This window comes from Manis pentadactyla, chromosome 1, assembly GCF_030020395.1.
Source record: "Manis pentadactyla isolate mManPen7 chromosome 1, mManPen7.hap1, whole genome shotgun sequence".
In the NCBI taxonomy this organism is placed as follows: domain Eukaryota; kingdom Metazoa; phylum Chordata; class Mammalia; order Pholidota; family Manidae; genus Manis; species Manis pentadactyla.
This window is the reverse complement of record NC_080019.1, coordinates 23,379,448-23,404,676: the sequence shown is the minus strand read 5'-3', so window position 1 is coordinate 23,404,676 and position 25,229 is coordinate 23,379,448. Positions and strand designations below refer to the sequence as shown.

The window sequence follows — 25,229 nt, the reverse complement described above, 5'->3', positions numbered from 1 at the left end:
TGCTCAGTACTCAGTGTGATTTTTCTACTTAAAGACTCTACTCTGGACTGTGGAGGTACCTCAGCAGGGTGTATTCGTGGTGGCCTCTGCCAGGCCCCATTGGGCTTCATTGAATGAGTAGTTTGTGTTAGTTAGTTGCTCAGCCCCCAACGGTCACATAGCTTGGATAGTGCCAGTATTCAAACCCCACACCCGAGCCAGGTACAGAGCCAGAGGCTCCCATGTCTGATGACTCCCTTTTCACCCATGCCCTGAGGTGACTGGTCTCTTCCATATCAACTCCTTCCATTGGTAGCAGATTTTCTGACTGGGCCAGGATTTTATGGTTCCCAGTTCCCTACCCCACTGTGTTCACAGCCTTGGCCTCTGCCCTTAAGGTGCTTTAAATTGCCAACATCGGGCATCTCTTTAGCCTGGCTAACAATAATGATACTAGTAAAATCAAGTAACATTTACCAAGTACTTGCTAGGTGGCAGGCACTGTTCTGGGTGCTTTCTTCACATATGTTAACTTATTTTAACATCATAATTCCATGGGGGTATTACCTATCATTAACCCAATTAAAAAAGTGAGTTGACAAAAATGCATCACAGAGATCATCCGTTACAGCCAAGTGGGATTTATTCCAGGGATCAAGGTTAGTAAAAAATTAATGAATCAGTCAGTATAAATACCACATTAACAAAAAGAAGGATAAAAACCACATGATCTTCTCAATAGATGCTGAAAAAGCATTTGACAAAATTCAACATCCAGTCAGGATAACAACTTTCAACAAAATGGGTATAGAGGGTACATAGCTCAACATAATGAAGGCCATATATTAGAAACCCACAGCTAGCATCATACTTAATGGCAAAAAGTTGAAAGCTTTTCCTTTAAGATCAAGAACAAGACAAGGATGTCCACACTTACCACTCTTATTCAACATAGTACTGGAGGTCCTAGCCACAGCAGTCAGACAAGACAAAGAGATAAAAGGCATCCAAGTTGGCAAGGCAAAAGTTAAACTGTCATTATTTGCAGATGACATGATATTATACACATGGTATTAAACACTAAAGACTCCACCAAAAAGCTTAGGATAATATTGGATTCAGTATAGAATAACTGGATTCGGCAATGTTGCAAGATACAAAATTAATACACAAATTTGTTGCATTCCTATATACTAACAACAAACTAGCAGAAAGAGAAATCAGGAAAACAATTCCATTTACAATTGCATCAAAAAGAATAAAATACCTAGGAATAAACCTAACTAAGGAGGTGGCAGACCTGTACTCTGAAAACTGTAAGACACTCATGAGAGAAATTAAAGAAGACACCAATAAATGAATATCTGTGCTCATGGATAGGAAGAATTAATATTGTCAAAATGGCCATCCTGCCTAAAGCAATTTACAGATTCAGTGCAGTATCTATCAAAATACCAATAGCATTTTTCAATGAAATTAGAACAAACAGTTCTAAAATTCATATGGAACCACAGAAGACCATGAATAGCCAAAGCAATCCTGAGGAAGAACAGCAAAGCTGGGGGTGTTATGCTCCCTTACTTTGAGCTATACTACAAAGCTTTTCATGTGCCTCCTGGCTGGTTTGGGAGAATATATTTGTAAATGATTGATCTGATAAGGGGTTAACAACCATAGTATATAAAGAATTCATATGCCCCCAACACCAAGAAAACAAATAACCTAATTAAAAAGTGGGCAGAGGACCTGAACACTTTTCCAAAGAAGAAATGCAGACAGCCAGGAGGCACATGAAAAGATGCTCCACATAACTAATCATGAGGCAAATACAAATCAAAACCACAATGAGATATAACATCCCACCAGTTAGAATGGCCACTATCCAAGACAAGAAATAACATGTTGGCAAAGATGTGGAGAAATGGGAATCCTACTACACTGTTGGTGGGAATATAAATTGATGCAGCCACTCTGAAATGCAGTGTGGAGCTTCCTTAAACAACTAAAAATAGAAATACCATTCAACCCAGTAATTCCACTTGTAGGGATTTACCTGAAGAAAATGAAATCCCTGATTTGAAAAGATATATGTACCCACATGTTTATCGTTGCATTATTTATAGTAGCCAAAATATGGAAGCAACCTAAGTGTCCATCAAAAGATGAATGGACAAAGAAGATGTAGTATGGGTACACAATGGAATATTATTCAGCCATAAAAAGAAATCCCACCATTTGCCATAACATGGCTGGATCTAGAGTGTACTATGCTAAGTGAAATAATCCAGGCAGAGAAAGACAAATACCATATGATTTCATTTACTTGTAGAATATGAAAACAAAGCAAAACAGAATCAACAAAATAGTAGTCTACTCATAGACACTTAGTCACTAGTGGTTACCATGGGGGAGGAGTTGGAGTGGGTAGGTGGGAAGGGGGAGAGGGATAAAGGCCCCAAAATTCTCAAATCATAACATAAGTTGGTCACAGGGGTAGTACAGCATGGAGAACAGAGCCAATGATTCTGTAACATCTTTCTATGCTGACAGATAGTAACTGCAGTAGTGGGTTGAGGATTTAATAATATGGTTAACTGTTGAAACTGCATTGTATATTTGAAATCAATAGAAGATTATATATCAACAATACTTCAGTAGAAAAAAAAAGTAAGTGGAGAAGTCAGATTCAGATCCAGTAGTCTGGCTTGCAAGTTCATAACCCTTCTGCCATCCTGACATTTGCAGTTACTTACCCCAGGTGACGCATGGCTTTACACTTCCACCACTGCAGTGGGCCCAATTTCCTTTCTTGCTTTTGATCTTGTCTGTGTGTATTTACAAATGTATATGTATATGCAGATGTCTGTGAGTGTAGATAAAATACTTATTTTCATCTCTCACCCCCACCCCCAGCATGTCTGTACACCAGTTCATCACTGAAGCCACTGTCTTGACCAGTTGTTAAAACCCCGCCCCCCTTCTGATTAGTGACCCTTCTGCATGTTTCTTAGGACCACAGGCATTTTGTCTTCTTATTTTAACTTTAATTTTACAATTACATAAATTCCCATCGTAAATCTACAGACTGAAAAGGCCATTTTGCCCATTTTCCTACCTAGAGGCAGGATTACAGCTAAACTAAGGAGAGCATTCTTTGTTTTTATTAGCGGGGATTCGGCCTCACTCATTACTTTGACCTAATAAAACATCTTACTCTGGTACAGAATCTTCCATAATTCACTAAATAATTATTTTCCTACAGAATTATAGAAAGAAACTTAGGTTATTTGCTTAGAGTTAGCTATTTCTTATTTATGCCATTCTAATTTTCCTACTTGTAATAAGATGTGAAATGGAAGGAAAAATAGAAAAGAAAATATGTTTGATAAAATGTCATGGGATTTATGAGTCCATTTGTTTCATAATTTGCAAATGTTTCCAATAATTGTGAGATTTCAGCAAGGCATGAAATTTGTGTGAAATTTATGCACGTGCAAACCTCCTTGCATGTGCATACACCCGCATGCACACACAGACAGTCACTCTCTTATTTGAAATGCTGGGCCCTTCCTGGTGTCAGTCCCTATGCAGGAGAAAGCAAAGAGAACGTTGTAGCCTCTGCTGATCCCAGCTGGTAGGTTGCTCAGCTGTGGCCGGTAGATAACTACTTGTGATAATCAGGCTGTGCCACAATTAGATTAATTAGAAACTAGGGACTCTGCTCTTATTTTGCTTATTTGAAAGCTCTTATCTGCACATACATGGGAACTCCCTAGTAACTATGAGGGTCTCTTATTTCCAGAACTGAGGAAAGAGCTGTAAAAGCTGTTTTCTTACGTGTATGTAAGAATATTCTCCTTTCCTAAGGATCAGCCTGTTTTAAAAAGTATCAGAGTTTTTCCATATCAAAGATGTTTGGAATTGGCCCTGGCAACTATGGAATGACAACCAGAACTGGAACATTGTTAGCCACATTTTACAAAACTCTTTTTATTCACAAGAGTATATACTACTATTAACAAGAAGAAGGGGAATGAAGAAAGGAAACATCTGTGAATAAATCAGATTTGATGCATGCTAACAAACAGTGCTGATACCATGTTTATACTGGGGAGTCATTCTTGAACATGGATGCAGATTGCACTGTAAGGGATCCTGCCCCTTAAAGAAATGACAATGTACCTGCTTTTGTAAAGTACTTTGGGATTTATTTTTAAACTTTTTTTTAACAGATTTATTTAAAGCTTGGTGAATCTGCAATATTCTAGCTCTCTGAACATAGCAGATCCTGGTAATAATTTTTATTTTGAAGGACCTAATAAATTTAGAAATATTTGACTAGTTCTAGAAAGCATTAGGTCAAAATGCTTTCTGATCTTTAATTCTAAATATAATTATAAAAGTTGGTTTTAACTCAAAACTTCTAAACGAAATAGAAATTCAAGAAAACAGCATTAGGGAAAAGTGTTTAAATGCACACAGTTAAATCAGATTTATATTTGTCTGTCCACTCATACTTAGATAATATTTAGTTATTTGATTAAGAAGACAAAGTGTGACAGTTTTTTATTAAAATTTTTTTCCATTTCAGTGATTTGCTTTCCTGTGATCTGTAGAACTTATAATTACATTGTGTTTTCAGACTTTATTCTTGCTGGTCACTTTCTGAGTGACTTTCATAGTTTCCCTTCATTCCTGTGTAAAGTGGGGTGTTCCAGGGGTGAGGTGTTTGGCCCATGATCCTTGCCCTTGTAAAAGAGATACGTGTGAGCTCATGTACACAAATGTGGAAAGAGTTTAGCCCTTAAACTCTTTGGTGGTTCAGATGTGCCTTATGATGTCATTAACTGGATGCCCCCCTGAACTCAGATGACCCAGGACGGTGATGGGTTTTCAGGTTCCCTGGGCAGCATGAACTCACCTCCCCACCTGTGGGAAGCATTTGACCTCTTCCCTGGCATGGATCTTTTCCAACTTTCAGTGGATTCTCGAAAGCCTCCCTCTTCACAAAATTTTCACCTCCCCCACCTCTCTGCCAGTCTTACCAGCAGTATTCGCCATATAAAATCTAACTGTATGAATAGTAATGCTTCTACTTTGTGTCAATATACATTTGTTTCATACAGTTAATTGACTTTCTTTTTATGTATGATGTTCATAAGGATTTCTGTGTTTGATTATAAGGTTCTAAAAAGTGGCTCAAGGATCTTTCTTGAGCCAGTGGACAGTACCTTGCACAGAACACACATATATAACATCCTTAATGAATATTTCTCTATATAACTGTATACACTTACTTTCACAGACATGAGGGGTCCATATGAAAGAGTTTTCCAGGCATCTAGAAAAGCCTTTTGATAATTTTTAACCTCTTTATGGGAATCTATCTAAATGCATTTTATCCTTTCCTACTGTTAAATAAGGTACACTGAACATAAGCTAACCTTTTCTTGATTACTCAAGGTTATCAGCAACATCAGTTATTGCTTAGTGTTATAATGGTCCCTTCAAGGGCTATTGAGGTGTGTAAAGCTATCTGATCCTACCGTAAATGGCTAAAAATAGCTATTGTTTGTCGGTTTCATATTATAGTCTTTTTCCTTGTAATTACAGTAATCTACCCCTCACCTCCTTTTGTAAGCTACTGTTGGTATATTTGACTTAAGGAATCCCTTGTTGCTCATTTTTGTCAGGGCTTTATTAGTGGGAATCTTGTGTCTGGGTTGAGAGTAATTCTCTCCAGAGCTTTTGCTAGATGCTTCAAGTCTAAGCCAGAGCCTGTTTTCATGTTTAGCTCTTCGCTTGGGGGTTCCTGAACCACAGAGTTAGTAAAATTGAACCCCATTTCTGCCTGAGAGTAGACTTGTGACAACAGTCATTTCATAACCTACCATCTGGCCAGAGACTTCACTAAGTTTGAAACATAGTAGGGAAGAGATGGGGGCTGCAGCCGAGACTGTGTGGGGGCCACTCAGAGACACAGAATGAGGCAGGAAAGGCATCTTTCCGCCCATCTCTGGCTTCCTATCCTCTGCCACCAAGATATCCTTCCCTAGTGATTGCAGTCTTCTCTGTTGTTGTCTGTGTATTACAGTTCTTCACACCAATTGAGGCTGAGATCCATATATATCCCAGCACATCTTATCCGTCCTCGTGTCAGCAGACACAGATCACGTGACTGGGCCCTTTCCAAATTCCCCCAGTTGTGTGAGGGGAATTACTTCTCACCCATTGCCTTTAAAAGTTATCATTTTCCCAAAAGTTCACCCTTAATGACTCAGTCCCTTCCCTGTGTGTGGAAATGATGAAGCCACCTTGTCCTCTCAAGGGAAACAAAAGCACTAGGACAGAACTGAGAGGAGCAGCCAGCTGTGGCAGGGAGACCCCAAGAGGAAGCTGGGGCTTTGCCCTCCCCTCCCCTCTGGCCTCGCAGAACCAGAGGGCAGCATCAGGGCCTCCCTGGTGGCTCTCCTGGCCCTGCAGGGCTCCTCTCTGCACTGGCCATGGTCTTCCATGGTCACGTGCCCCTCTGCTAGCAAGGAACAGCTCCAGGCAGCACACACATCTCCCCTAAGATTCATTCCTTGGCAGACAACCTTCAGAACTGTGTTTGGAAAGGGCTTTTCTCCCATTTCCCCATCCCTTTATACTGGTTTGTTTTCCTCTCACAATCTGCACTTTGGGTGAGAGATTGAGCACGGTAGCAACGAGCCCTGGTTAGAGGAGACAGCTCTATACTAAGGACTCAGCTGGTTAAAATGAGGTGAGTACACAACTGCACTAAAAGTCTGTAAGACTAAAAAGTGAGGTAGGAATGTGTAGAAAATAAAATATGAACACCTTACCAAAGAAGCCCAGGAGTATAAAAGCTTAGGGGTCTTTTGTTGATATAAGTATGTAGTAGTTAAAAAAATTACCTAACAGTGTTCTGTGACACTATTTTTGTCTCTGACATTCAGGCACCTCATACAGGCTTTGTTCTGGTGATTTATACCAGAAGCCTGTCATAAAAATGCAGCCTGAAATCGTGCAGCTGGGTACCATACATTTTTCTTCCATGGACAGCTCAGAACTTAAAAAACTGCAGAGCCCAGTAAAAGCTCTCGCCTCACAGGAAATGCATGCCCAGCCACGGCAGCTGGCCCTCTTGGGTTTCTTCTGCTTTATGGAATCATTGGTGATGCTGTGCAGGTTTCTAGGTTGCTTTTATGAGTATTAGAAAAGAGTTGCCAGGAAGATTCGATGTGGTTTTAGGGGGGTCAGTACAAATAATACCTCCTTCTCCTCTTGAGTTAGAACTGAGAAGTCAACATAGAAGTCAGACAGATGGAGATTAACAGCTTTATTTCTGGTTATAGCTTGATTGAAAAATGAAACTGCCTGTATAGCCAAATAGCTTCGAGTACTTTCTGCCTAAGTTGAACTCGTTTCCAAAACCATAGACCTTCCACAAACAGGGGCAGAGCCTGCCTCTGAGAAAGCTTATTACGTGGCCAATGTGGACCAGAATATATTGTCTCTGGGCATGCTGATCAGAAAGAGCCCTTATAGATTTGTTCTGATAATTTGTACTAGAGGCCTATAATAAAGATGCTCAGTTGTAAGGGGCCAACCCACATGTGCTTGGTTCCTTTTCCCAAAGCCACTCCTCTTTTGGGGACAAAAGAGTATAGAGTAGAGAGCAAAATTCAGCCACAAGGAAACATGGGAGCAGGAAAATGGAGGATGCCCTATTCTGCCCTTGGAAGCAGAAGCCAGTTTTACTGTGTCTGCATTGTGTCTGGACGTAGACATGAGCTACTCTTTTTGGGTGGGTTCTGTGGAATTCTTTCTCCACACCACAAAAACTTGCATTTGTCATGTGAGGCTATTGGGATGGGCCTTTCTTACTTGGTGTTTTTTTAAATGTATTTTCAGCTTCACATTAATAGTGGTAGGGATGGGGGTAGTTGGCTGTTCTCTACTCTGCAGCATCTTGGGGATTTTTTCCCTTAGCTCTTTAAAAAATCTTGGCAAAGCTGGGAAGTCATTTTGCCATTAGCATTCCAGAGATGACAAGCATAGGCCTGGTGATGTTGGCATAGTCTGTGTAGGCAGGCTGGGCTCCTCTGAGGAGCATTCTGTTACTCATGGCAGAGGGTTCCTGCTAGTGAGCCTTTGTGTTGCCCAGCCTGCCACCACTGGTTGCATCTTTATAATAAGGCCTACGGCTGGAGTAGAGAGAACAGTGGGAATCAAAAATCATCAGTGTTCTCAGGAGCCTTGAAAGTACTCTATTTCAAATTTTGATGCATGAATCTCCTTTCACAAGTATAAAAGCAAGGAGTATAATCAATCAGGGGTCTTTGTCATGCTCTTCAGCTTTCTTAAGAGATGCAGACAGGCGGTAATATGTGATTGTCAGTAGTGTCTTGAATTTTCAGTGGTGTTTGCCAACTCATAGGCCACGCCAGTGAGCAAGGTCAGGGGCTACAACCCCAATTGATAGGAGAATAAATTGAAGGCCTTACTGACTTTGTCCAAGGACACAGAGAGGTCAGGAGCCCAATTAAAAATAGAAGGGAGGATCTCTTGGCTCCGATTCTTAGCATTAAGCACCTGACTTCATTCCTTTCTGCAACATTTGCTAATTGTTTCCAACAAACCATAACAGGGGATTTTTCCTTTACAGCTGGTTGTAAACATTTAAGATGCCTGCAGTCACTCATAACCTTTGTTTACTTATCACAGCCACCTAGCTGTCTTACTTACCTTATTTCTCATTCTCTTCCACTTTTATATCTGTGAGAAGTTAATATCTCAAGTGTCATGTAAATGTTACTTGGTAGTATTGCTATACTCATATTCTTAACTTTGCATCACTAAAATATAGATACTTTAATTTCATAGTGGCCAGTAGGGTTGGGTAGATGGTGGGGATGGTAAACACTTGTGTAACCCTCACCTGTAATAACTTAAAATGGCACGTATCATAACAGCATGGATTTAATTCATACGAAGTTCTCAGTCATAGATGTCTTTCAGAGAAATACAAATTGGAAAATTACATGGACATTTATAGAGGCAACAGAATGGAAGCATCAGTAGAAAATAAGATACGTATACAACTTTGGGGGAAGCTAAAAATATTTTCTACTAGAAAGTACATAATTGGGGAAAATTATTTTCCTGCCAGGATAAGTCTTCCTTTCAGATTCTTGATTACATATATATTGTCTATATGCAAGATTTATGTATTTATACATAGCACAGAATTCCGTGTTAACAGATTTTTTACATGTTCCTAGAGGGTTGCACCATATTTCATTACCTACATAAGGGTGTTAAGATGTCCCATCACTTAATTATAGCATAGGAAAGTTATGTTTTCTACAACTGAATGTCAGCAACAGTGAATGGAAGTTTCTGTTGCACATGTATGGTGTATAAGTTAGCATCAGTTTAAATAGTTCCTGCCTACTCTAGCCTTTCTCTCCCCATTAAAGGCTTGCAACATCCTCTGGTAGGAGAATTACCTCTTGTAGGAGAATTGTCTACTCCTGTCTCCCACCCCAACACTTTTTATTTTGAAAAAATAAAATGAGGATCCATCCTGTACCTAGATTATCCTTTTCCCTTTGGATGAGCCCCTGAGAGTATGTTTGCAGACATCAAGGTACTTCACCCCTAAATATTCAGCATGCGCCTCCTGAGAACAGAAACATTCTCTTATATGATCACTGTATAATTATCACGCTCAATAAAACTAACGTTGACCCCATACTTATTATATGAGACATAGTTTATATCAAGCTCCCATAGTTGTCTCAGTATTAAACCTTTATTTTCTTCTCCCCAATCCAGTATCCAATCAAAGATCACACGTTGTATTTGTTGTCATGTCTCTTTAGTCTCATTTTCTTCCTCTTCCTTGTTCTTTTCCTTTGTATTTTTCAAAAGTTCAGGCCAGTTCTTCTGTTATCTTCTCTTGAAGCAAACACAAATAGGGTGTTTTGCCTTATAAAAGTTTAGCATTTTTCTTTTTCTTTTACCTTTTAACCTCCATGATTTCATCACTTGCCATGAAGCCCCTAATGAAATGCTGTATTCCTAGTAGGTGCATAAAATTTAAGAGAGGTTTTTCTTCCTAAAATTTCGTGTCCTGATAGACTCTTCCAAAGGCTCACTCCTCAGAATATGCCTGAGACTAAACACAGCAGGTGCGTATGTCGGTAGGAATTTGCTTTTGATATTCACAGGCCTTGTTCCACCGAACTCCTTGTCCATACCAATAGTGAATACCTAGCCAGCATTTCTTAGAGTTCAGTTGGTTTAAGCCAGTTGTTTCATCTCTTGGCAATAGTCAAATCTTGCGACTTACCAATAATCTTTTATGTAAAGATGAAAGGAGATCTCATTCTGGATCATTAGAGCTTTTCAATCATAAAATTACTGTTTCTTATCACTATCACTGATTACTCTTGAGGTTTCAGTAATATGAAATAGTTTGTCATTCCATTGAATCTTTCCAGTACAGAGTCTAATATTAGAGTAAATTTTAGGATAGGTTAGAGAAGACTTGGCAGTTTCAGTATGGGAAGAGTTTAAAATGAATGGATCTCTATGTTTTAGCCTTTTTTTAATGTTAACATATTTTTCTCAAAAGTTATAAACAAGAGAAATACAAATATTCCAGAGTTAAAGTAGGGGAAATCTTTCTCCATTAAAGATCCTGGCCCCTTCCCAAAGTTTTATTCAAAAAAGACGATTTTTTAAAAACTTGATTTGCTTATCTACTTCATGCCTTCATACATTTCTTCTCCACAGACTGTTTGAATTTCAAAAGTAGCTACTATATCAGAAGACAGGAAATCATAGATATGTGGTGAGCAACAATGAGATGTGGGTAAAGATTGGCTCAGTTAACAGGCTTATAGCCATTCTACTTGTTAGAAAGTAGTTTCTTTCCTTTAAGAATGGCAGCTTTTTCCCGCCACAGGTAAGCATGCAGTGTTAACCAGGAAAATCTTGCTTTACTATGAAATGGAGAAAATAAAGTAATATAAGCTTCCTGAGATAGTAATAAAATGATCTGTATTCCACTGAGGATAACACATTAATTATCACGAAAAGTGTTGGTTATCATTGAAGTGGGAAATACTACGTTGACATAGTACATAATTTCAGCATCTGTGGTGCTTACTTTGGATTGTAATTCCAGACTAATAGATCTGTGTAACTGTTTAGACCTTTTCCTGTTACTTGCCTCCTAAAAAAGTTTGCATATGAAAGATGTGGTTGAGTTGCATTTAGTTACACATCCATTCTGAAACTAGTATTTACTAAATGTCAATCCTGTGTAATTTTATTTAATTCATAGAACAACCTGCAAAATAACTATTCTCCCTCTAACAGATAAGAGAACTGAGGCTGAGAGAAGCTAGTTAATTTGTGCAAGGCCACACAGTAATAGTAGAGATGAAATTTAGACTCAAGTCTTTGTGACTCAGTTTTTCCCCAGTTTGTCAATTGGTAGAAGTCTTCTCAGAGACAAGGTTAATTGCCAATAAGGAATGCCAAATTAGTAGCCATTGGAAATGTTGAGGCAAAGAAGAATAGAGACCAATTAACCTGCATGCCTAATCTTGGTTTTTACTGGCTGCCAGCTACTCTCAAACCGTCCTGAGTAACTTAGCTAACTAGCCAAGTATGAGACTTCACAAATGAGCACTATAGTAGCTGGGCTGTTGGCCATCAGTCTCATAGTGAAGTCTAGGCAAACCAGGCTATGTCAGGTGAGAACACTGGTTACCCAGGCTAGAGGCAGGCCTGGAGCTGCCAAGTCAAGGGCTTTTCCTTCTTTTTCCTGCAAACCCAGAGGTGATAATCATATCTTAGTATTGGACCGGTCCATGGAAAAGCAAGAAAGATTGTTCCAGTGCCAAAAGCCAAACTGGTCTAGGCTGTCCTGGTCTAGGTCATCTGGTGGTGACCGTGGACACTGGTCCTAGCCAAGTAGCAAGGAGGAGAATGGAGTCCCGGCTGAGGAGAACAGGCCTTTGACACTTTGGACCAAGGCAGTATCCTTGCCCTTGATCCTCATGGGTCGCGGGGAGTAGAATTGGTGCAAGAGAATAGAGAGGAACCTTGGAGCTGCAGGACACCTAAAACTGCCAAACCACCCCCCTCATCTTCTGAACAAGAATTGTTTCCTATGAAATGGATTGTTGATTTTTTACCTTTTATGAAAGAAGGATTTAAACAAAAGAAAATGAAGCATTCACTTTATCCGTTTCCCTAGGCAATGCCCATGTTTAGGCATAAAGACTCTATATTTATATGGGTATATCTATCTAAATATTTAGTATCTGAATAAAGCTAGTAACTTTGGATGATAAAATTCCACTTTAAAAAGTATTATCTTAATTGGCCAGTTTTAGCAAGCTTAATTTTCATAGCTCAAGAGTATTTATTTTGGGTGATGAGAGAAGCTCAGTGATGAGAAGGGATATGGGGGTGAGGCAATAGAGTAACAGTTTTCTCTATCATAGTGAAAATTTATCTGTGTGGCAACTTTTGCTCTGAATACAAATCAGAGGGAGTTCATGCTTTGAGACAGATTTATGGTTAGCAGTAAGATAAAGTTCTGTTTTACTGCCTTATTTTTACTTAGTAAATCTTAATTACATTCTCTTCATAAAGCATTTACCATGCTATAACTTAATCATCAGATTTGTCATATATAGCATTCATGTCACAAAACGATTGTCATTTGGGCTTTTTGTAAAACATCACCTTACAGTCTTTGTTTTAATGCTCTAGAGGAGTTGACAACTGGATTTTCAGTGAATCTACTTGTCTTGTCATGTTGCCTCAATTTCTTAAGGAGGTGCTGATACCTGTTGCACCAGCTTTGGGGAGCTTTACATCCTGGGCTCAGTAAGGTAGTAAGGACAGGAGTAAGGAGTAAGGTAGGAAGGAGAGAGAATTGGTGTGGCTTACAGACTATTTTGAAAGACATGGTTTTATTCCTTTGAAGTACATCACAGACTTGTTTCTTAGTATAGGTCTCAGAGACTGTGAGTAGATTCATTTATAATTAGTAGAATTTCACATAAATGTGTTAAAATCCTAGGGTGTATTTTATTGACTTAGGAGGTTATCTAATCATCTTCATTCAGTTAATTTGCTTAGCAAACCTTTTCCCAACAGTTAATGTAGACTGAGAGTTCATTCCAACTCAAGTTGAGTTAGCACAAATGCTCCTTATAAATTAATAGCATTTGATATTTTTTGGTTCCCAGTATGTGAAAAAAGAGTCCACAAAGTTCCAATTTTACGTTATTTGGACAGACATGAGAGAACCATCATTTTCTCAGTTAGCTATTTATCAAAAGAAAAGGTCACAGAAGTGAATATAAAAATGTGTATTTCCCTGCATGTCCTCACATCACCTCACCATTCCTCTGCCCGGCCACTTGGCACATCAGGGTTGCTCCCATGAGCTGCAGTTCCGAGTGCCCCCAGCCCACTGGTCTCCAGCTGGTAGGACAACGGGAGGCTCTCATGAAAGGCTGGAGGTGGAAGGAAAGAAGCAACAGGGTATTTCTCCTTCCCTGTCCTCCTCTGGCAGCATCCCTGGTAGTGGCTAGGTCTTGTCTGTGGTTCCAGCTACTGGCAGACAGGTCTGCCACGTTCGCAGCACCCTGTGGGTGCCCCACCCCATGGCTCCAGGAACCCTGCATCTCCTGGCCCATCCCTCTAGCCCAGGGCTGGGAGTGGCTTCCTGCTGTGGAGAACCTCCTGGTTGCCTCACTGTAGCCCTTTGTGATAGCTCAGCTCTGCCATCATCTGTGTAATGTAAAGTCTGCATTAAATTTTCTCTAACATACAAAGAGTGTTTTTTTTTCCCTGACACACATATTTTATAGAATAATTTTGCATCTATTCCATAGCTTATAGTCTTTGGATGTCGATAAAGGGAATGTTAAATTATTCATTACCTCGGTTAATGTTTAATCAGCTTGGTGTACTGCATTTAGGTAATGGGGCAAGGAAGAATAAGATAAAATGACTCGACTGCCCTCAGGGAGCTCAGTCTGGTCGATGAGACAGTGCTTCACAGAGCACTTGGGAGCTGAGGAGGAGGAGTACTGAGCCTGGGGTGGTGGGACATCTGAGTCTTGCCAGGTGCTCACTCAGTTCTTGTTCAAGCGGATGAAGAACTAGAGTGTAACCAGCTGAAGCAGCAGTTTGTACAAAAGTGTGTGACACGCACAGCTGCATGAGAGTCTGTGAGTTAGAGGTAATGGAGGAAGAGGAAACTGGAAAGGTCATCAAGGGTGAAAAACAAAGGACATCAGAGACTCCACTAAGCACCTGGACTTAATCCTTTCAGTGATGAGCAGCAAAGAAGGGAAATTATATGAACAGATTTATCCTTTAGAAAGATCGTTCTGAAATGGGTATGGGGGAGAAATTAGAGAGGCCGAGAACCTGTCTGGGTGGTTGCTGGTGCAGAAGTCCCTCGTGGTTGGAGAGGCCGGGGTTTGAACAGAGGCCTGAATTAAACTGGAGCATTTGGGAGGAGAGGAAAAAATCAATATATACTAAGAAAGAATGTGTAGAACTTGATTTTTTTTTTTAATGTGTCAGGAGTTGTCATTAAATGATGGTCTGTTTTATGTGGAGGTCAGGACGTGCTTGTTTGGTTAGGCCTAAATAAACCTTAACACTAGAAGGCTGTTTCCCAAATTGGAGTCACAATGTGTCTCATATATGTTTTTGGGCTATTTATGCTGCATTATACTCTGGTGTATTTTAGGTTCTGTAACTCAGGGGTAGGGGGATGTGTTCCCAGCCTGGGGCAAATAAACCTTTGAAACTGAAGTCATTCAAAGGGAAAAATAAAGTGAGAGAAACCCATTTATTGCTTATAATAAATCCTCTACTCCCATTCACCTGTGTCTCTCCCAACCTCGCTGCAAAGGTCTCCAAAAAACTTCTCCCACCCTGGCGGGCACTGGCCTCTTCGCCTGCCCCTTGTAAGCTCCTATTGATAATGGAGATGGACTAAGGCCAGGCGAGAGATTCTGAAAATATTGCAGAGACTCTGGAAATATCACAGGTTCCAAACAAGTTAAGGTTGCAGCATTATTTATGTTTTACAAACAAGCCAAACAAGTGATTCTTTTGAAAAACAGTTCACCAATTCCCCCACTTACCCACCCAACATCCTTCTCCTGGCCATGACCTGCCCAGTCTCTGCCAGTCATAAAATTTATTGACAATCGCATCTCCTACCTCTACCTATCATGCTTTTCTTCTGATTAAATAAAAGATCAGCCTTTTCACTTACCTAATAAATCATTTCATGGGTACTTGTATCTAAGCATTTCAGAAGTCTAACGGTGAAACTGTCAGCCCGCCACAACAAAGAATAGAAGGGCAGAGTCACAGCAGTGCAGCAGAGTTCAGGTTTTACTTGAATGCACTCCAAGAGAAGAGGGGCCTGAGTCAAGGTAGATAAAGGCAGGTTTACTTGAATAAAGCAGAGAGGAAGGAAAAATGGAGGAAAGGGAAGCTCACTGAACTGCTGCTTGGCATAAGGGTATAATCCCCTGCCAACTCCTAAAGCCAGTGTCACCTGGCATCCAGCGTCCACTTGAATCTGCACAGCCTGGGAACTAAGTCCCTACCACCGCAGGATTTGGGGAAGCCACCAAGACTGGATGGAGTGAGATTATGTTCTGAGAACTTCCCAAATGCAAAGAAAGGAGATTTTCAGGCAGGGTACTAAGGAGCATGATCGCATAGCTGCAGTTCCATCCAGGTCTCCCAGGTGATGGGTACTTGCAAGCCCAAATCAGAGCTCTCAGCAGCCCCTCCCTACTTATCTGAAGTAGGACAGAGAGAGTGACATACTCAAAGAAACATGAGTATGGGCAACTTCAGAGGAGGCAAGCTTAACAGTTTGGGGTCTGTGGTTTTATAGGACCTTTTGGGGTAAGGGTCAGCATAAGGCGTGATGTATACAGGTGATTTATGATTCCTTTGAAGTTTTGTTTTAAGAATAGGATTACTTAGGTGACTGTTAGCCTGGATCTCAGCATTCTTTGTCTGCATAGGTTTATTTACACCTTTGAGGACTGTCTCCTGCCCTGGTTACAAAGTTACTTGATTAAGGGGCTGGAAGAAGAGGAAAAAAATAGCCTATAGGTTAAGCTAAAGAATAAGCTGGGCCTTTTTTGCAGGCTTAAGTAGATTTCACAAGGACGTGTTGTAATGGTACAATGAAGACATGGGCTGCGCCTGGGTACTTTCCTTTTTCTGGGGAATATCCCCGGCCTTTGGAACTTCAACTGATTAACTCATTAACTCTGTGAGTCCTTTTTGGCTTTCTGGTTTTATCTTTGAGTCTCTTTTAGTGGGTTTTACTGCTCTATTCTGTCTTTCTGCCTAAGAAGACTTCCCCTTCTAATGGAGAAAACCTATAGGTCCACTCATTATCAAACCCTCCAAATGCCAGAGACTGTGTATGGGGTGTTTCACAAGGTTAAACGAACATGGTGCTTGCCCTCTAAGAGCTCAGCATCTGATAACAAACCTGTGGAGATAGAACCTGGTGAGAGGAAAATGTGAGAAACAGTATCTGCCTTCAATTATGTACATTAGGATTTGGATGATATGCTGCTCTGGGGTTATAGCTAGGTGGTTATCATCTTTTTGTTTTTCTTTTTCTTTTTTAATTAAGGTATTACTGATATACACTCTTACGAAGGTTTCACATGAGAAAACAATATGGTCACTGCATTTACCCATATTATCAAGTCCCCACCCAAACCCCAATGGAGTCACTGTCCATCAGTGTAGTAAGATGCCACAGATTCACTATGTGCCTTCTCTGTGCTACACTGTTCTCCCCGTGATCCCCCACACCATGTGTACTAAACATAATACCCCTCAATCCCCATCTCCCTCCCTCCCCACCTGCCCTCCCACACCCCTCCCCTTTGGTAACCACTAGTCCCTTCTTGGAGTCTATGAGTCTGCTGCTATTTTGTTCCTTCAGTTTTGCTTCGTTGTTATACTTATGTGGTAGTCATCTTGATGGCAAACACTGGCACACTTTATTCTTTGAAGATTTAAACCACAGTATAGCCATTGCACGTGTGGGTTCTAGGTGTCTGACTTTCTGGCTCTGCCACTTATTTTATCTGTCACCTTGGCCAAATTACTTAATCTCTGTGATTCCCTTCATTTCATTATCTCTACAATGAGGATCCTAATAGTATCTGCCCTAGGATTGCTAGAGGATTAAATGCAAATGTATATGGTGGGCACAACACAGTTCCTGAGACATTAAAGTGCCCAGTAAATACTTGCTGTTGATCATTCCTGAAGCCAGAGTCAAGTCTCCTAAGGCTCAGTTGAGAAAGGTGTGAATTCAAGGACTATTGCTTTCCTTCCACATGAGTGGCTAACCTTGAGATCCTGTGGAGTCACTTTAAGTTAGTTGCAAATTTCTGGAACATGCTTTCTTCAGGACAGATTAGTCTTCTGAGTTTTCAAGTTCATTCATCACATCATATATGATGGGTTGGGTTGTTGCTTCAGGGCACTTCTAGAAACAAGTCTGAAGGCCAGCAGGTGTCAGGTAATGCCTTAGAGGAGATTTGGGCATCACTGCCTCTCTGAAACCATTTGTTAGAGCAGTCATTTCCCTCCTCATTTGAGTTCAATGCACATTAATTGAGCACCACTGTTTTTCAGTTCTGTGTTAAGTTCCAGGATGAACAGACAATTCCCATCCTCATGAAACTTAGTCTAATGGAAATACATGTGAATAGATAGAATCCACTGTCATACAAGCACAAATGGAAATGTGTGGAAGGTCAGAGAGGAACATAGGAAGAATAGCAAGGAATGTTTCACAGATTGGTGACATCAGTAGATTTTTTAATAGAATCAGAGTAGGTAGAGTCAGCAGATCAGCATGTTTTTACAGGAGAACTGGGCCATATGTGTGTGCTGCGGGAGACGTGATAGGAGATGAAACTGGAAGATGTAGGCAGAGTTGATCATGTAAGAGCTTGGCCTTTATCATCGGAGATTGGAAGCTGTTGAGTGATTTTAGGCAACAGAATGCTGTAAGATGTGCATTTTTAGCAGGATAGTCGTAGTCTGGAAGACGAACATGAGAAGGTTGTTGGAGAGGCCGTCAGGTTCATGCCCACTGCAGATTCATTGAGGCCAGTGAGAGTTTTACTTATCTCTGTGTCCCTAAAGCCTAGTGTTTATAGACGCTTAAGACATTTTTCAGAATAAAGACAGACCAAGTTTAATTCTCCATTTCTGCATCCTATCCTTAGAACATGCTGACCTGGACCTCCATCTGTCATAAGCAGCTTGACAAAGATCATAGTAAATTCTTTTCCCTTGGCATCCTTTCAGCTGGCACTTTCTATTTACTAGCCCCTCTGTGCCACTGTAGTGTGGTGATGATTGATGCTTGTAATTCTGACCCTGAAGTACTTCAAGCCTTCTAAACCATCAAAAAAAGATTAAAGTATATTCAATATCACTGTCATGTTCGTGTGTTTTACTGTGTTCTTACTTTTTGGAACTTGCTGGTGTTCAAGGGCCTGTGTCCTCGTGTGCATACAGGCAGAGTGAGGTTCTGTGCTCACCCTCACCCCTTCACTCCCACACAGTGCAGACACAGAGTTTGTTACCAGTGCATTCAGAAATAAGCAGAAACCAACCTGGGTTCTCTTCATGCCCAGAAGGAGGATGCAGATTGGCCCCAAAGGGGCAGATTGGACAGAGGTGAGAAAGTGGTGGTTAGAAAAATGGTGGGAGTGATAAAGAACTGGTACAGACTGGCGAGTCAGGCTGTTGACAAGCGAGCCTGTGTTGCGGCCCGGCCCAGGAGGAGCGGGGCTCAGGGCCGGGTACCAGCCTCCCGTTCTTGTGTGCCTTGACCTGAATCGTCAGGCTTGGATCTGGCAGCAGCCTCTGCCAGCGCTGTTTGTATTGCAGTAACAACTGTTCAGTGAAATGCCAAACATTGCAAGTGAAAACATCTCAATAATTAGTGCATCCTGTTTCCCCGCACACACATTTTTCACAGAAACCATTATTACTGCAGAGCTGACAGTATTATTCGGCCCAGAATGAATTCTCTGAACAGAAGCCATGAGGTGGCTCCATTTTGTAACCTGGCTTCCAAAAAAAAAAAAAAGGCATGTGATGCTGTCAGAAGGAGGGAGACGTGCTGTTTGGGTTACCTTTGGGGGATTGTGTTGCAGTAAGTGGAGATGCCTCGTACATTTCGTACAGATTTGTTTTTGAAATCTGTGATCAACAAGTTGTGCCTTGTTGGATGCCACACTCATCATCCCAGCCCAAGAGCCAGTCCCCGAACCTCAGGGGGTCTGATTGTCAGGGGCATGTGTGGACTTTAGAGCTAGCTTTACCATTTGCCAACTATGTGATTTGGGCAAGTCACAGTATCTCTGGGTCTTAGTTTTTTTCTTTTTCTGCAATATGGAGTAATACAGATTCCTTCTTTACTGGGTTGCTGTGAGGCTGAAATAAAATGGAAGTGAGAATGCTTAACTGGAAAGGCCTACATAAGTAATAGTATGCTGTATACATACATAGTATACATAATAAATATAAGGGCATCATAAACATTCTGATAAAAAATAGAAGTATGTTTCTTCAGTAAGCACAACATCCTCCAAAGTTTCCTCCAAGCAGGAGGGGATTTGGACCACAGGGTATATTATGTTCTAGCTGTTTTTTCATCCACTATGAAAGATGGGTGTCAAATCCTGTTTCAGAAATGAAGAAAGTGAGGATTCCAGTCACACAGCTATATATATACACAACACAAGCAGGGTTTGAACCTGTCTGACCCCAGGACTTAATGCTCTTTCTCCTGATCTCTGGTTGTCTAACTCTCCAGCCACTCCCTCCCCCAAGTACTTATAAGCTGGAAGTTTGCTAGCCATTTCTTGGGCATTTGCTCCTGAAAGTGGGGTGGGGTGGGATTCAGAAGGAATTTCTGGACTCTGGGAGCTCCTTGAGGGACCAGCAGCTCAGGGAGAGTCAGGGCGTAGGGCCCACTCAGGCCCCACCTTTAGGGTGTCTGCCAGGCCTGGACTGAAGGTGAGGAGGCAGGCGGCACCTATTTCCCAGCCTTGAGGAAACGGCAATGGCCCTATGATTTCCAGAAATTCGTTCTTTCTCTCAAAGTGTTTTCCAACTCCATTGAGTGGTTTGGTGAGTAACTTCTTGGATCTTCTTGTCAGGGGTTGGTGCCTCTTTATGTATTCTGACCGGCTCCTTGTTCTGCTTGCAGAGGAAGTGAGATTAAGTTTACACACTCTGCTGAGCTTTTCCTGGGACCCTCCCTGTTAACTGTGATGCCAGGTAAAGGATCACTGATATGGCAGTTCATTAAGTGCCCAGTGGGACCCACTGCCACATGCATTTTCTTTTTTATATAAAGTTTTCTCCCTGGCAGACAGAGTTGGCTTGGGAACTGCAGCTGCCCACACAGAGAACTAGAGATAATGCCTATTGAAGGACCAAATTGAATATTCAGGGAGGATGTCAGTGCGTGGGAGCAGCATTTGTTCAGATTGTAGATCTGAGAGGATCTGTGTGTCATGTTTCCATAGGTTCTCAACAGGAGGTGTGTCGAGGCAGCAGTGATGACAGGCCTGGCACTGAACTGCCACATAAACAAGAAGTCCTTGTTTGACAGGAAGCACTACTTCTATGCAGACCTCCCTGTAAGTATGCTTTGTGTTCCACCCTCTGTGAGTTCTCAGAGCTGGGGGTTTACAGTGAGGGAGGCTGCCACTCATGTTTTCAGTCAGCGCTCTGTCCGTCTCGGCGGGACGTTCTGCCCGGCCCTGATGAAGGCAGGTGCCCCCCGATGTTTACTAGATTGGATGTAGTTGTCCTGATTGCTGACTCCTTGCTTAGCCTCATGCTTCTGGTGGCTTGCTCCTAATTGAACGGGGAGTAGAAGGTGCCAGTGTTCCCAGGCTCAGCCCTAGAGCTAACTCTGTGGCTGATGCAACAGTCAATGCACGCTGTAGCTCTGCAGACATAGTGAGAGCCCCCTCTTTCGAGCTGAAGTTCCCAATAATAAGACTATCCCCTTTGGAGACATTTCTGTCACCTCACAAGGAGCAAGTAAGTGGACAGTAGTAAGCAGAAACATGAACCAGAAGCCTGGACTAACAACAGTAATTGCCTGAGCAGTAAACCCAATATTAACCTGTTTTTTCCTTGAAATTAGAAAGTTTTCTTTAAGAGAAGCCAGTGTGAACTAGAGCCAATTTTTCATAATAGTGAACTGAAACAAACTATAATGTTGAGTGGGTTTCTCAAAATAATATTTCATTTGATCCAAGCCCCTGATTGTAAATGTGGCTCTTCAGATGGAGAGAAATGGTAGTGTTGCTATTGCCTTGTTTATTCTCCTTGAACTGAAGATCGGGGTGAGCTGTTTTTTCAGCGGGGGAGGGTGAAAATAGAACTAAATAAAATACAGTGAGAACCTGAATTCTCCAATTATTGCTTCTTTTCCCCTCTGGCTGCCAGCCTTCTAGCAAATTCTACTGGAGATGGAGAGAATGAAAGTACATATTTTTAACCTTTAACAGTGGTAACTAGTTTGGTTACGAAGCTTAGCAACACATGACTAAAATCAAGTGTTTTTAGCATCTGTGGCTTTCTGTTCTTTGTGGCCCAGATAACTGGTATAATCCAAAGTTAATGTTGCCAAATATTGCATGAACATACTTAAACTGAAAAAGTATTTGTTTGTTGAATGAACAATTTATTCAAATTATTCAAATTCAGCTTTAACTGAGCATCTGTATTTATTTGGCAACCCTACTCAGAGTTTAACTTTTACAAATTGAGACTTTCTAGTTCAGCCCAGAAAATGAGTTAGCTGAATGCATTGGTTCTCAAAGTGTGGACCCTGAGCCACTAGCAGCAGCATCTCCTGGGAACTTACTAGAATATAAATTCTCAGGCACCACCCCAGACCTGCAGCATCAGAAATTCTCCAAGAGGGGCCAGTCTGTGTTTTGACCAGCCTGCCCAGTGATTCTGATGCAGCTACAGTTGTGCACTTAGCCACATAGCTGGAGGTTTTCTGGCCGTGGAGCCGGACCATCTGAGTCAAATCCTGACACTGGTCCTTACTAGCTCTGTGGCTTTAGACAAGCCCTTTCACCCGGTCTGTGCCCTGTGCCTCCTTGTACGGTTGTGAGGATTACAAAGCACTGAGAACAGTGTGTGGGAGCCCACAAGTGCTGCACCCTCTCCAGCTGTTCTCTGTTCCTCCCCACGTCTCTGTGTTGACCTGCCGTCTCTTTAGTGTGTCTTGATGCATGTGTGTATCTGAAAGTAGTTCTTACTCTCCACTTAGGAGAAGGTGAGGAGGTCCTTGCAACATCCATCAGTATCTTAGAACTATGTGTTTCTTTCAGCTGAGTATGAGTGTCACAGCATTTTCTAGCTAGAGGAACAAAGGAAGTTGGGTCAGGGAGGGCAGCTGGCATGATTGGTCAGCTTAAAGAGCAGGAACAAAAAACGAGCTTAAATGCACTAGCAACTGCTGTCCTGCCGTGCTCAGAGTAGAAGGCAAAGTGCTTAGCCAGCACTTCCCAATAAGGAGGGTCTATCAGAAGCCCAGTAATCAGATGCAGGGCTTAGGCTAATGGGCTAAGCAGAAACAATAAATTCTTTTCTTAGAGGCCTTTGACAATGAGAAGATTGTTATTCCCTAAAATGGTACTTCGGTAGGGAGATGGGATTCATGTTGTTTATTGCCTCATTACTTGGGCGAGGGGGTGGGGGCAGTGCAGGGCAGGTGGGTGGGGGGGATGGGGGGGATGGGAAAACACAGAAAAGGCAAGGCTCAATATGGCTGCAGTGTGGGAACTAATTTTCCTTTCCTTTAACTTTTTTCTTTTTCTTTTTGTTGTGTTTTTAAGTAAGCCTATAGTTTTGTGGCATTAAAATGAATAATAAACCAGATCCCTGCTTATATTTACAGACCAGTGACTCTGTAACCCGTGTTTGTGTGCAGGCAGGCTACCAAATTACCCAGCAGAGGCTCCCGATCGCAGTAAATGGGAGCTTGGCATACAGCATCTGCGTGGAGAAAAAGCCGAGTCAGTTGATCACCAAGACAGTGAGGATCAAGCAGATCCAGCTGGAGCAAGACAGTGGCAGAAGCCTCCATGATGACCTTCGGTCTCAGACACTCATTGATTTGAACAGGGCAGGTAGGCCTGGAGATTTCCTGTTGCGTTTCCTTCCAGCCCCGTCTCTTTCCCTCTAGAGTTTTCCCAAACCAACTGAGGAAAGGCCCAGTAGCCCAGCAGATGCACATCAGAATATCAGCCCTGGTACTGACATGGCTGATTAGAGAGCCCGGCTGGAACTGTTAACTCTGTCGGGCTTGCTAATAACCCACCCCTAAAGTGAGACAGACATGGCCACCTAGTCACGAACCCAGAAGCATGTTATCTTAAGCCAACAGTAAAAGAAAAGAGCCAAAGTTAAAAATCAAAAAATGAAGCGAAAGAAACCATTCAAAAGCTAGAACCCACTTTGAGAGTCCATCAGTGATGTAGCGTTTTCTGAAGACTTCAGCCTCATTATCTGCAGGTCCGATTGGAGAATTCCCGTCAGGCTGACTCTGCCTCTCTTTGGTAGGAGTCGGCCTTCTGGAAGTGGTCCTGGAGCCAGACATGTCGTGTGGAGAAGAGGCAGCAACAGCTGTCAGGGAGCTGCAGCTGATACTTCAAGCCCTGGGGACCAGCCAGGCAAATATGGCAGGTAGAAGCCACAGAGGCAGAGCCTCCTTCTTCTCCTTCCCCCTGCCGCCTCCTAGGGCTCTTTTACTTGAGTTTTGTTCTATCAGCTACACTGGGGTCGTTTACATACTTTTTTCAGCCTTTTGCACCTGTTTTTTATCCTCTTAGAATTTTCTCTGGATTCTTTTCTGAGCTTCCAAACAAAAATAAACACAGCAACAACAGTACAGAGACACTGAGCCCAAGAATGCTAGATTAGGAGCTGTTTAAAACAATAACAGTTCAAACTGAGTAAATCTGCCTTTATTCAGTGATTCGTGAATTGGGCAGCATCTTATTTAGCAAACAGGAAGGGGCTCAAGGAGTGGTACAAAATGGAAGACTTTCTGAGACAGAAGTGGGAGGAAAAGGAACTTTTCTAAAAAAGAGTGGGTTGTTCCACACAAGGTCATCTGTCTTTGTGGAGGGGCCAGGGTCTGTCATGCAGGTAACCTCACATGTGTTGATTAGGAAATTCCAGATTCCCTGGTTAAAAGTCCCATTCCTGGGAGAAGTTGAAACTGTAGTTAAATCTTGATTTGCTGTCCTGGTGGAAAGTGACTCCATTTTGGACCTGTTGTTTCTTTTTTCTCAAAAAGTTAAAGGTCTAGATACTTTTCATGGCTTCTTGCCTCAAAATGTTATGAGGATTAATAAAATAATGTTTTTGAGCACTTTCTTTCATCTTTGTCAGACAGAAGACATTATGTTTATCCAGAATAACTTTAACTTTGTAAAACTTTAGCTTTGAGATAAAATCTTAAGTTCAGTAGAAAAATAGTAGGAAATAAAAGAAATACTTGTGCCCTTGGGCCCAGGCAAACTATGCATTTTAAGTGTTCGCAAATCGGATATGAAGATGACAACCTGTGGTCAGACTCAGTTTCTTCTTGGCTTGTGCTCATGGCCCCTTCCTGGGCACTGCTTTGCCACCCTCAGTCCCTGAAAGCTGTTCTCTTTCTGGTTTTCCTTGTTTTTTGTTTCCAGGGGCTCTTTTAAAAAACTTCTTACACAGAGCAATCCCTGACAGAGTGGAGAAAAGATACAGGTTGCGCATATACAATTGTTGATCCATGGCCCAGTATATTGGTATGTTAGGGTTCTCCAGATAAACAGAATCAATAGAATGTGTGTGTATATATGTTATATATATGTATGTATGTTTATACGTGAAGAGATTTATTATAAGTAGTTGGTGATTGATTATGGAAGCTGAGACGTCCAAGATCTGCAGTCAGTAAGCTGCAGGCGAGAGCAAGTGCCAGTCTAAGCCCGAATCCCAAGGTAGGAGAATATTGATATCCCAGCTCAAAGACAGGCAGAGAGAGCAAAATGCCCCCTCCTCTGCCTGTTGTTCTATTCAGGCCTTCAGTG

The 25,229-nt window shown here is 41.7% G+C and overlaps 1 protein-coding gene across 11 annotated transcripts in view; it reads left to right on the top strand.

The window, feature by feature from the left end:
* The window catches only part of GATB (glutamyl-tRNA amidotransferase subunit B), a 93,310-nt gene that overhangs the window by 17,279 nt on the left and 50,802 nt on the right, over positions 1 to 25,229 (top strand). For 9 of the 11 annotated variants that reach the window (XR_005025300.2, XR_005025299.2, XR_008994450.1 and 6 more), the window contains exons 3-5: positions 20,649 to 20,762; positions 23,084 to 23,282; positions 23,716 to 23,838. Coding sequence is in view for 6 of the 11 variants with exons in the window: in XM_036887889.2 (XP_036743784.2) it covers positions 20,649 to 20,762; positions 23,084 to 23,282; positions 23,716 to 23,838 (436 nt within the window). In the remaining 5 variants the exon portion in view is untranslated. Of the gene's footprint in view, positions 1 to 19,875; positions 20,248 to 20,326; positions 20,398 to 20,648; positions 20,763 to 23,083; positions 23,283 to 23,715; positions 23,839 to 25,229 lie in introns of those variants that run through there. The other 2 variants (XM_057494309.1, XM_057494246.1) reach the window with 2 other exon arrangements.